General features: G+C 49.6%; 1 protein-coding gene across 4 annotated transcripts in view; it reads right to left on the bottom strand.

Moving 5' to 3' along the window:
- Window positions 1-2,283: 2,283 nt before the first annotated feature.
- Window positions 2,284-11,463, bottom strand: part of RAB37 (RAB37, member RAS oncogene family) — a 63,219-nt gene continuing 54,039 nt past the window's right edge. For all 4 annotated transcript variants that reach the window (XM_043527878.1, XM_037914126.2, XM_037914128.2 and 1 more), the window contains 4 exons: window positions 10,467-10,532; window positions 9,500-9,556; window positions 8,044-8,120; window positions 2,284-6,711 (listed from right to left, as the gene is read on the bottom strand). In XM_043527878.1, the coding sequence (XP_043383813.1) occupies window positions 6,606-6,711; window positions 8,044-8,120; window positions 9,500-9,556; window positions 10,467-10,532 (306 nt within the window). In that variant the 3' untranslated portion in view covers window positions 2,284-6,605. The remainder of the gene's footprint in view (window positions 6,712-8,043; window positions 8,121-9,499; window positions 9,557-10,466; window positions 10,533-11,463) is intronic.

The following is an 11,463-nucleotide window of genomic DNA, read 5'->3' as shown; positions in this document are numbered from 1 at the left end:
TTTGCTCACGACAGCCCATTAGACTTCAATTCCTCTCTCCTTAACTGAGAAGGTAATGGAATGCAGAAATCTTGAAATAATGGACCACAGCAGTTCTCAACTCCTCCCTCCTGGTGTCTTTGCCTGCCCATTATTCCACATTTATTTGACTCTAACATTTTAAAAGAGGACATTTGAAGGGACACAGTCAACTTAGAAATCATAGAATATCAGGGTTGGAAGGGACCTCAGGAGATCATCTAGTCCAACCCCCTGCTCAAAGCAGGACTAATCCCCAATTTTTGCCCCAGATCCCTAAATGGCCCCCTCAAGGATTGAACTCACAACCCTGGGTTTAGTAGGCCAATGCTCAAACCACTGAGCTAGCCCTCCCACCCAAAAACTTGAAAAATCCCATTCAGATCTGAAAATATTGCACTTACTATTGTAACTTGTAACTCCTATGATCACTGTACCCAAGAGTCAAATTAGACTTTTCCCCCCAGTATGTTTATTTTGTGCATTTGACACCAGTTGTGTGTAGTCCGGTGCACTATTCTGGTGATGGTGCATGCCCCATCCCCTCCCCCAGGCCCTGTCAGAAGTTGCTTACCTGTACCACAGCAGCAGAGCTAAAACCAATGAAGTGAGCTGTAGCTCACGAAAGCTTATGCTCAAATAAATGTGTTAGTCTCTAAGGTGCCACAAGTCCGCCTTTTCTTTTTGCGAATACAGACTAACATGGCTGCTACTCTGAAACCAGACAGCAAGTAATAGTCTGAGTACCTCGGGTGGTTTTGCTTTTACTGTGAGGCCTGGCTAGAAATTCCTCGGAGCTTAAACAGGGAGGCAGAAAAACCCTTAACAGTTTTTTTAAAGGAATTTAAAATGCAAATTAAATCTAGGTTGGTTGGTTGTTTTGGGTCTCCCCCTTTCTTTTCCATCATATGTGATCATCATCTGCTGGACAGAGCGAAGGCCTGCCGCAACTTCAGCTGTGTGGACACAATTAAAAATGCTAGGACAGAAGCTCCTGTGGAATAGATGGGAGCTTTAATGAACCCTTCTGCAGTTTGTTTATACAATTACTAGTATGCTTAAGAGAATCACAGCAACACAGAGCTGACAGTGTCAACTGGGAACTCCAGCAAAGTGGACTTCGTGCCCTAACATTGCTAGTTAAAATTCAAGCAGGATGAATGTCCTTAGAGAAGTGGGTCACCTTTCATATCATTTCACTATACAAGGCAGGTAGGCAGCTGAAGAACCAATTTAGTTCTAAGGAGAGCCCTTCATGAAGCACTGAGTAATTTGCAGAGTGGAAATAAAGGCCTTCTAAGGAGGCTTGGGAAGCACATCTGTAATTACCTCCTTTAAGGGTTAGCAGCAGGGTTCAAACCTAGGACTGTCAATACTGTAGAATGGACCTCCACAGCTAGATGAGTAACACAATTAACTGGCAGTAAGCTATCAAAGAAAAGGCCCAGCCACAAGAGGGGGAAAATACAACACATGCTTTGCAAGCATGATACACCTCCTCTCCCTGAGAAGTAGTGCAAGCTGATGTATTCTTCAAGCAAAAAATGTGCCTTTCAGGAATATTTTTATAAGCCAGGAAATACAAGTCAGTGGTGGCAGGGATGGCTTTAGCACTGTGCAGAGAGAGGGAGATGAAATTCACCAGAGCGAAGGAAAGAAACACACCATATACCCTGCAATTCAGGAACTGAATGATAAAGCAGAAGGTGGCAGCTCTCTGAACCAATGTTTATTTTGCTGATTGGTGACCACCGCTGCATTAGTATCTTCACCTCCCTGGTCTCTTCCCAGTCAGGGTTTTTTTTTTTAGTAGCTGCTTATTAAGTTAAGATCAAAATTTAGGATGCAAAACAGAAAAGAATTTTAAAAAGAAAAAGAAAAAGCCAACCAACTCTCTCTCTCTCTTCTTTCTTCCTTTTTTTTTTTTGCAAGCATCAGCCTATCTACAGAAGCAATTCCATTGGTGGGAAGACAAAGGTATTTGGGGAATGCTAGACTCTGCACCATGAGACCAGCAGGGGGAGGAGGTTGGTTTTAATTTGACAGACCATGTTTACTCTTCCCAATCACCTTGGGACTCTGAAATGTGCAGTGAAATCGTGGGGGCTAGGCAAACGCACACTAGAGATTCCGGGGCTTGAATTTTACACCCTACTTCTCTAATGCCCAGCAAATATTGCAATGCAGATCCCACCCAGCAACGTTCTCTCTCTTCTCTAAAGATCTGAGCTGGAAATTGCTCATGCCAAGAATTAGGCAGACACATTTACTCTCCAAAATACTGAGCTTTAATTCTGTAAACTTGCAATCAACAATCCATGAACAACAAAGACATCGCCCTGATAACAAAGAGAAGCTCAAGAACATGTGCCAGGGAATAGACTTGCTGGGTGTGATCCTGCCACATCAGAGATTCCCATGTGGAATGGTTCAGCGCAGTGTCATTCCATAGCATTCATGACTTGGCAGATATACTTGAACTATGTAAACAAGAAGATAATCAACAAAAGTATTTTGGGTTTTTTCCTGCCTTTGCTTTCTAGGCTCCTGGCTAATGTGATAACGTGGGATGCTAGGGTGACACTGATTTTATTGACAAAGGACTTGATCCTGTTCCCATCAAACTGAATGGGAGTTTTGACATTGATGCCAGTAGAAACAGGTCTAAAGAAAGGGTAAAATGAAGCATAAATTCAGCAATGTTGATTTTAAAACTTACACGTAGGGCCTGCTCCTGCTCCCTTTAAACTCAGTGGCAAAACTCCCATTGATTTTGGAGGGGTCAAGATCAAGCCCACAAAATTCATAGGCAAGCATGATATAAAGTGTTTGCTGATTGAGGTGTCTGAGGCATCAGTTCTTTACAGAGTGGGTTTAATCTGATACCCGACAATGGCAGGAAGAAAGATTTGCATTATATACATAGACAGAAAGGAAATGCAAACAAAATCCATAGGTGGGAGTTTATAAATCTCCTGTGTTATCGCCTCTGCTCTGATTCAAAGCCTTAATCTGGACCAGGAATTAGCCTCCCAGATACTGCACTCCCTCTTCAGACAGCCCAGCAGCATGTTACATAGACTTGGTGCAAGTTTAAATCCCCACATGAGTCTTCCTTCTTGTGCTGAGTGCGGGGCACAGGTGCAGAGCTGAGGGTGAAATCGGTAATGCCCGTCTCTGGCAAAGCATAGGGGGAGGTAACGGACTTGCACCCTGTGAAGAAAACATTCCTGAGATTTCAAGTCAAGGGGAAACAAATAGGAGGGCCCTGTATCCAGAGAACTGCTCAGGCTAGTTTGAAGCTCTGACTGACTGACTGGATGAGGAGAACTGTGCATAAGACAGACCAAATTCAACCACAGGAATAAAAAAATACAACACGCAAGTAATGGACAAATCAGAAAGTGACACAGTCATGAAAGATCTCCCTGAGGCCTCTATCATGCTGTTCTACAGGCTAACTCCAGCACTGGTTTGACAAATGATGTTTGTGCTGCCTCTTTGGAGCATTTAATTATTAGTTAAAGCATTTCAGTGTTAAGTCAATCCTCCCATCAATGGGCGTATTAAGCATTGTCAGGGCACTGCCCTAGATGATACTAATAATTACAGGGCACTGCTGTGATGAGGCTCCTGCTGCTGAAATATTTATTCCGGCAAAAGTCTGTTCTCATCTGACAGAGCATAATAGCCAATGTGACCAACTGGAGCCAATTCCTGCTCGCCTCTGTCACTCCAGTGGTCCTGTTGGCCTCGGTGTGAGTTAGGCCTTGTCTACACTAGGAGCGCGTTACCGGTGTAGGAATACTGGTATGCTATACCAGCAAAGCGCTCCTAGTGTGGACACACCTCGACCAGCAAAGGTGTGCTTTGTATCAGTATAGTGAAACCACACCGCCCAAGTGAAACAAGCTAGACGGGTAACAGCACCGTTTTGCGGGTATAACTGCATCTACACTATAGACCTTGGCCAGCACAGCTATGCTGGTCAGGGATCACATCTCGTCCCAATATTTCTCTGCTGGCAGAAGTCTGTAGGGTAGACATAGCTTTTGCTGTCAGGGGGTCAAATAAATTGACTTTCCTTAAAAGTCCCAGAGCCCGGAGGGACAGGGCCTTTTTGGGATTTTTAAGCATACGGACAAAAAAAATATTAGCCCAGTAACTCTAATGGGTAATTATTCCATGCCCTTGTATACAACAGGCACGAGACAGGTGCTGCACACACAGACAAGACAGCTACCTAGAGAGAGTAATGCCGTCACTCTCAGGGCCCCAGTTCAGCAAAGTCAATGGGACTCATGTAAAGCATGTGCTTCAGTGCCTTGCTGAATGGGGCCCGGGGAATCACCAGGGGTTTGCAACTTTCACTAGAGAAAGGAAAATGGAAACCAGACAAATGGTAAAATCATGGTAAAGGTGACGCAAATGGGCCACAGTCGGGAAATCTAAACTCTAAAAAGGAATAGCTGTTGGAGAGCTGGCTCGAGAGCTTGGCAGACAGGGTCTCTAGCTACCAACAAAATAGCTCCTGTATGGGCAGCGGTGATGAGCCTTCTCCCCTATCTCCCGTCAGTATGCCTGGGAGCAAACGGGGAGCTTGCTCTCCGTGCCCATTTGGAGCTTGGCCGCTCTGCTGACAACTCGGTGCCGAATGCAAGGGTTATTTCTGCGCTGTGCACACCCGTCTCTCAGGAACCGGCCAGAGACTCATTTCACACAGGCCACTCCCCAGAGCCAACAGACGGTGGTAACTGTCAGCGCTGCTGACTTTGGACTGCATCTGACTCTCCCTCAAGCCAGAGGGAATCTTTCCCTGGGCTTCAGTAAGAATTCAGATTGTAGCTGAGCTGGTGGCCTAGAGGTCAAAGGCTCTGTGCCTTGTTATCAATTCTTTGAGCCCTCCTGAGGAAAACCAAACCTAAGGCAGGACCCATATCACTCATTTGCCCCGTGTTTCCCTGGTGAGCCCCAGGGCCTTCAGAATGCTGCGTAATCAAAGGCACCACATATGCTGCAAAAGCCAGGCTGGTGGGGGGGTGCAACAGGAGAGAGGGTCAAAGCCTCCTCTTCTGCAGCTGTGACCAATTTGTGTCACAGCATCAAGGGTATTTGAACACACCTGGAGAGAGGCAGCAGGGGGTTGCCTTTGAGAGCATGAAATACCCGGTCGCTCAGCAATTAGGGCCTGATCCAGAGCCCAGTGAAATCAATGGGGAGACTCTCAAAGGCCTCAGTGGGCTTTGGATCAGGCCTTTAATTTTCAGCAGTTTTATTTCAACAGCAAGAGGTGTGGCTTCTAGCTCCATCTGTAGGAGAGCGACCAGACCAGCGGAGTGCAATGGAATGAGCTGGGAGAATAAGATCTCCCCTGTCCCGGTGGCTGCCAGGGGGTGGATCCTGCAGCAAGTGGCCACAGGCTGCCAATGCTGGCTCCATGCTCACCCCCACCTTAGCAGCGTGGGTGCCAATGCTTTAGAACAGGAGAGGGGTGGGATCCAGAGAGCGTCCGTGGCATGCTGGACTTGGCCTCTCGTAAAGGATTGAATAGCAATTTAGCCTGAGATAAATATAAATAAGAGCAGAATTTAAACATTTCTTTTTAGAGTCAGAAAAATAGATAGTGATCTCCTCTCTCTCCACTAACGCTGCGATCGGCAGCTTTCTTCCAACATAGCAGGCACTGTAATAACACTTAGCACCCCAAGTCCTTTGCTTGGGACATGCTCAGCGGCAGGAGGAGGTTGGGCAAAGGGGACAGCCCAGCTGCAGGGGCCTGGAGGAGGTGAGAGGAGTGGGGAGGGACCAGCTGTCACAGGGAAAAGGTCTCCTATGCCTCTTCCTTTAGCAAACACTCCTGCTGATTTCATTCGCTGCAGGAAAACTTCACCTGCTAGTGCAAGAGGGAGAGAAACGGTTCTTCCTGCCCTGGCCCCCTCAGCCTGGTGAGACTCCAGAGCAGACGTCTCATGAAAACTGGTCAGAAAGGTGGTGACTCTGGACTGGAAGGTGTGGGACCCCGGCTGTGAGCAGTGTTGACCTGGCCCAATCCAGATAGATACAGGGCCGTGGCTAAGCTGCTGAGGATGACTCGGTCCCGTCTTGAAAATGGGGCACTGGCAATGCAGCCAACATTGACTTGGCCCGGTCTGGATAGACACTGGACTCTGGCTTGTTTTAAGGCCGAACCAGCCGAGTCCTGATCACTGGGGTCCTGGCTATGCAGGCGAGGCGGACACAAGCCACTCCCGAGAGGCCAGGCTTTGGCTGTGCTGCCAGGAGTGACTCCCCAAAGGTTGGACTCTCACATTGTAAGATTTGCTAGTCAGGCGAAACCCAGAACTGGCCTTTATTTGGCTTCTGTTGTAACTTCCCCGCAGCCACCCACACTCATGCACGTCCACACACCCCCGCACACACACCCCGCCCCCTCTCAGGGTAGGTTTGCCTTTTTCCTATTTGTAATTTATGGCCAGAAATATTTGTAGAGGTCTTCTGACCAGTTTCCTCTCCAGCCCCGCCTTGCTCTTGCATTATTTCAGGCCCCTGTGCCCCAGTCCTCCTTCCTGCCCGGCCATCCTCCTCTCTCACATGAAGGAACAGCAGCTGGTCTTCTTCTTCTGTGACTCTATGTAGTCATGAATCTGGAACCTGGGCTCATCCGGCTGCTGCACAGCTCGCTGCTTGAGTTCTCTGAAAGAAGCACAGCGGTGAAACATCGCACCAGCCACCCCTCGCCCAGCAGAAGCAGCTGTGCATCCCTGAAGAAAGGCGGACGTGATGCTCTCCACCTCCCTTTCTTCCAGGGGGTGTGATGAGAGGGTGGAACACATGGCTCGGCTTCTTGAGCAGATCTGGCCCTGTTCTACTTCCCCCAGCAGGAAATGGACGTGCCATGGGGGCGACAACCTCAGCCCACTCCAGTCCTCTCTGCCAGCCGATACATCTGGCCAAGTCTTAAGCCAGTGTTCAGGAGGCCAAGAGCCACATTGACGGGGAAATACTGAGCTCCAGCCAGGGAAACAACATGAATTCAGGGGAAGGTGAAACAAAACCCTATGAAGAATTGTATCTTGGAGGGCTGGGGGCTGCGGATGGGACAGATGTGTTAGCACAGGGTTAATCCCACTTGCTGGCAATGGACCTGCATCATGTAGCACTGAGATAACATTCAAGGAGCCTTTGATCTTTCTATTTCGTGGTGGAACGCAACAGTACCTCTGTGAATCAGTGGCTAGCAGCAGCATAGCCCCCTTTCAGCCCTTTTGCCCTGGCCCCTGCTGCAGCTGGCATGTCGGTGGTGGAAAGCAGTGAGGTTTTTTGAAGTGCCGCTGGGAACTGGACCCACATCCCAGGGACATTGGGTGGCAATTCACAGGCTTGTGACCCGACTGTCAAAAATTAACTGTGGGCTAGAACTTGGCTCCCCAGCCGGAGAGCAGAACAAGGTCTGGGGACTAAGGAGACAAGGGACCAGCTCCTCAGCCAAAGTCAATGGAACGCTGCCCCTTTACGCCAGCTGAGGCTCTGGTCCAAGAGCTCTCAGGGATTCTGATGCTTTTATATCCCACTCTAGAGGAAAGCGTCTGAGCGTTACAGACTTCGCCCATAGGAAGTGCTGGACTGGAGCGGACCAGCAGCCCATGCAGACCTGCAATCTGTCCCTGCCCTGGGCAAATGCCAACTGCTTCAAAGGAAAGCATCAGACCCCCGCATTGACCAGCCCAGGTGTGCATGCTTTACAAACATCGATGAGTTAAGCTTAATAATACTCTGAGATAGGGCAATTTTATAGCCATCGGGGGATAAGCAGCAGCTTGCCCACACAGTGAGTGTGTAGATCGCAAGAGCTCTGGTCCCCTGCTCTAACCACTAGATGACACTTTCCCTTTGAAGGCAAAGATATCTCCCTCCTGCAGGGACACATGTTCCCAACTCTGTACGCACATGTTAAATCAATGCCCCTTGGTATGGGAAGGCAGCCCTGGCATGGAAAGCTGTTCTTTCAGTCCCTCAGTTACTCACTTGGCAATGGCCCGAAATGCCAGCTCCACATTCATACCCGTCTTGGCACTGGTCTCCATGAAAGGCACTCCGTATTCCTGCAGAGGGGGCGCAGCACCATCAGCCACTGCGCTGCCAGTTACTACCCCTTCCCCTAGCTCCCATCCTCTTCTGAAACACCCCCGCCGATCTACCAGCAAAGCCAATCTCAGGGGATTCAAGCCGGTTCCTTGGGTCTGGGCCTTTGGCCAGAAGAGGCCCCAGGAACAGCAACCGGAGGCAGAGCAACCAGGGGCGGCGCTATGCACTTGCACAGCTGGTTACTCCGGGGAGGCCTGGTTTGAAGGAAGATTGAGGATTCCAGAAGGGGGAGAGCAGATCAGAGGCCTTCTGAGGGGGAGGGGAACAGGGGTCTCTCTGGGGATCTGGAGAGGATGCTAATGTTTGGGTGGAGCCTCATTTGACCGTATCATAGAAGAATCATAGAATATTAGGGTTGGAAGAGACCTCAGGAGGTCATCTACTCCTACCCCCTGCTCAAAGCAGGACCAATCCCCAACTAAATCATCCCAGCCAGGGCCTTGTCAAGCCAGGCCTTAAAAACCTCTAAGGATGGAGATTATACCACCTCCTTATGTAACCCATTCCAGCGCTTCACCACCCTCCTACTGAAACAGTGTTTCCTAATATCCAACCTAGACCTCCCACACTGCAACTTGAGACCATTGCTCCTTGTTCTGTCCACGCCACTGAGCAGACAGATTAATGGTCTCTCACATACCTTGGCAGGCTGAGGGGTGCGTCTTGTACTGCACACTGCTCCAATCCTTAACGCCACTCCCATCAATGCAGCCCTCCAGGGTCCTCCCTCACACTGCAGTTCAGTTGCGCCCCCACACCCTATCTTCAGCCCTCAACCTCCTGCATCTCATAGCCCAAACCCTCCCTGCCCTCCCATCCCATCTAGCCTCCTCCCCTACATCTGACCTCTCTCACTTTCATCCCTTCAGTCCAGACACAGTCTCAGAGTCAGTGCTTAATTTGTAATGAAAGAGCGGCCGGGCCTCAAGCAATTGTTTTACATTTGTAACTGATACAGCAAGCCCAGAGGTGCCGGGGCTCCGAGCTGCCAGGCCCAGAGGTGCCGGGGCTCCGAGCTGCCAGGCCCAGAGGTGCCGGGGCTCCGAGCTGCCAGGCCCAGAGGTGCCGGGGCTCCGAGCTGCCAGGCCCTGGCACAAATTAAGCACGGCCCAGAGTACGTCTAAATCTGAAAGTGGTTTAAGAGCTGGAGGAACTGAGGCGATAGATGGATGATTGGCTCAGAGAAACAGCTCTGTGATCCCGGGGAGTAGCCTAGTTAAGGTCTGTCCTGCACAGCAAAGGAGATCATAGCCCACATGGGACTGAGGATGATGAAGGGAGGGGCCAGATACCTTCAGGGATGACAGACACCCTGCAAAACCCTGGGGCGGCTCACCCTGGCTAGTGACTCTCCATCCTCCATCCTGATGACTCTCTCGCTGCTCACATCAGCCTATAAACAAAGGGAAATTGTTACGGGAGTGGCACAGAGACTCACAGATCAGCCTTGCACTAGCAGGCCATCACGGAGCCTCCGAGCCCTTGGCTTCACTTGCTGAAGAATCAGACTTGGGCTTCCCTCTGCTGGCAGAAGTGGGCATGGACGCACACGAGTGTCATTTTGCAGCATTTAAACCGCTCACCGGGTTCTCTTAGGAAAGTTCCAAACCCAGGTAAATGTCACAGGGAGGGACGTGGGCACAGCAATGGGAGCTCAGAGCTCATGGATTCTGTTCCCAGCTCTGACACAGGCTCCCTCTGGAACCTAGGAGGGAAATTAAGGTTGGAAGAAGAAGAATGCTCTATACAGGCTACGTGTTATCAGAGAACCAAGTTAAGGAATTACAGAGTCTAAAATGGCGCCTGGTTCTGGGTTTGGGGCAGCGACTCACATCCACTGTAGGTCCCTGAAACAGTGGAACCCAGGGTTTGGGCCCTGGTGGTGACGCTGTCTGTGGGATATCATAGCTTCTTGAGTTTCCCTCCATGCCTACTGGACAACCCAAGGAGTGGCTGAGTTTTCTGTCTGGTACCTTGGTAGATAGGTACTTGGGTTTGAGGAAATACAGACAAGGCCACACAGGCTGATGAAGTTGGAAAATGGAGAAGCGTGAATGCTGCCCTGCATGGTCAGAGCTGATATGGATCAGCAGTGGTTGGAGATCATGTTCTTCCAAAATGGGGCAGGCAAAGCCCCCCCATGAGATGGTGTCACTGAATGAAGAGGGGGAGCCTCAGGGCCACATCTGTACGGATTTGGGGTGTCCTTGGTCTGAGGTGCGGGGCAGACAGCACAAAACAAAGAAGGAGAGTAGCTGTACATGAGCACATCTCTCAGTCACCCACCAGGAAGTGACACTCACCTTATTGCCTAACAACATAATGACCACATCCTTTTGGGCATATTCGTGTATCTGTGTGAGCCAGGCCTGCAAGACAGGAAGAGGGTCACGTGGTATTAAAGATGAACAGCGGAGACAAGCAGGTTTATATGCAACTATAAGTGTGTGGGGAGAGCCAGGAAGGCCTCTGCATAGCAACAGCCAGATTAAAGGGGTGGAACATGGGCTGCTATTTCCATGTAGTTTTGGAGCACTTATGCCCAAGAGTCTCTGGGACACACAAATAATGGCTGGTGAAAAAATTCAAGGATTCGAAATCTGCTTTTGTTCTGATGTGGAAAGAAACGGAGACCTTTCAACATTTTTCATGGACCAAAACAGAGAAAGAAAGATCCCTGCTCGGCCTGATTTGGGGCGGAGACTAAAACCTGGGTCATCCACATTCCTGGGGAGTGTCTGAACCATGGGGCTATTTGCTGTTCTGGGGTGGTGCATTGTCTCTCTCACCCTCACCACCAGCAATTCCAGCGGGGACCTGAGAAACCTTCCCAACAAAAGTGGTGTCAAACAGATCCCTCTCCATGAAAAGTTTTGGTTTTGACCATTTTCTGATGGAAAATATGTTTCATCGAAAAATTCCCAGCCAGCTCTCATCTCTGGGCACCTTAGTCAACGGTTTGTCCTTGCACCTCAGTGTCCTGTAGAGTCTGCCAGCCCGTACCATCTTGCACCCAGTTCTGAGCCTCAAGACGCTGTCTGCCAAGAGGCAAGATTCAGAGGCAGCCTCCCTTTGGGTCCCTGATTTAGTAGGGTGCCAGCTACCTTCGGTGCCCGTTGACTGTGCATGGCTTTCAATACATTGTAGCACCGAACAATTCTTCCAAACCCATCTGACTTAACAACTCATGTTACCGCCATCCAATGCAGCTGCATCACCAATGTGATAGGTTGGAGCGGATAATAGTCTACTACAGTTGCCAGCTAACAGAGTGTCTCCTTCAGCTCAAGCAACAGAGGC

The sequence above is a fragment of the Chelonia mydas genome, chromosome 14 (assembly GCF_015237465.2).
Source record: "Chelonia mydas isolate rCheMyd1 chromosome 14, rCheMyd1.pri.v2, whole genome shotgun sequence".
Lineage (NCBI taxonomy): Eukaryota > Metazoa > Chordata > Testudines > Cheloniidae > Chelonia > Chelonia mydas.
The sequence above is the reverse complement of the archived record's forward strand: the minus strand, read 5'-3'. Positions and strand labels throughout refer to the sequence as shown.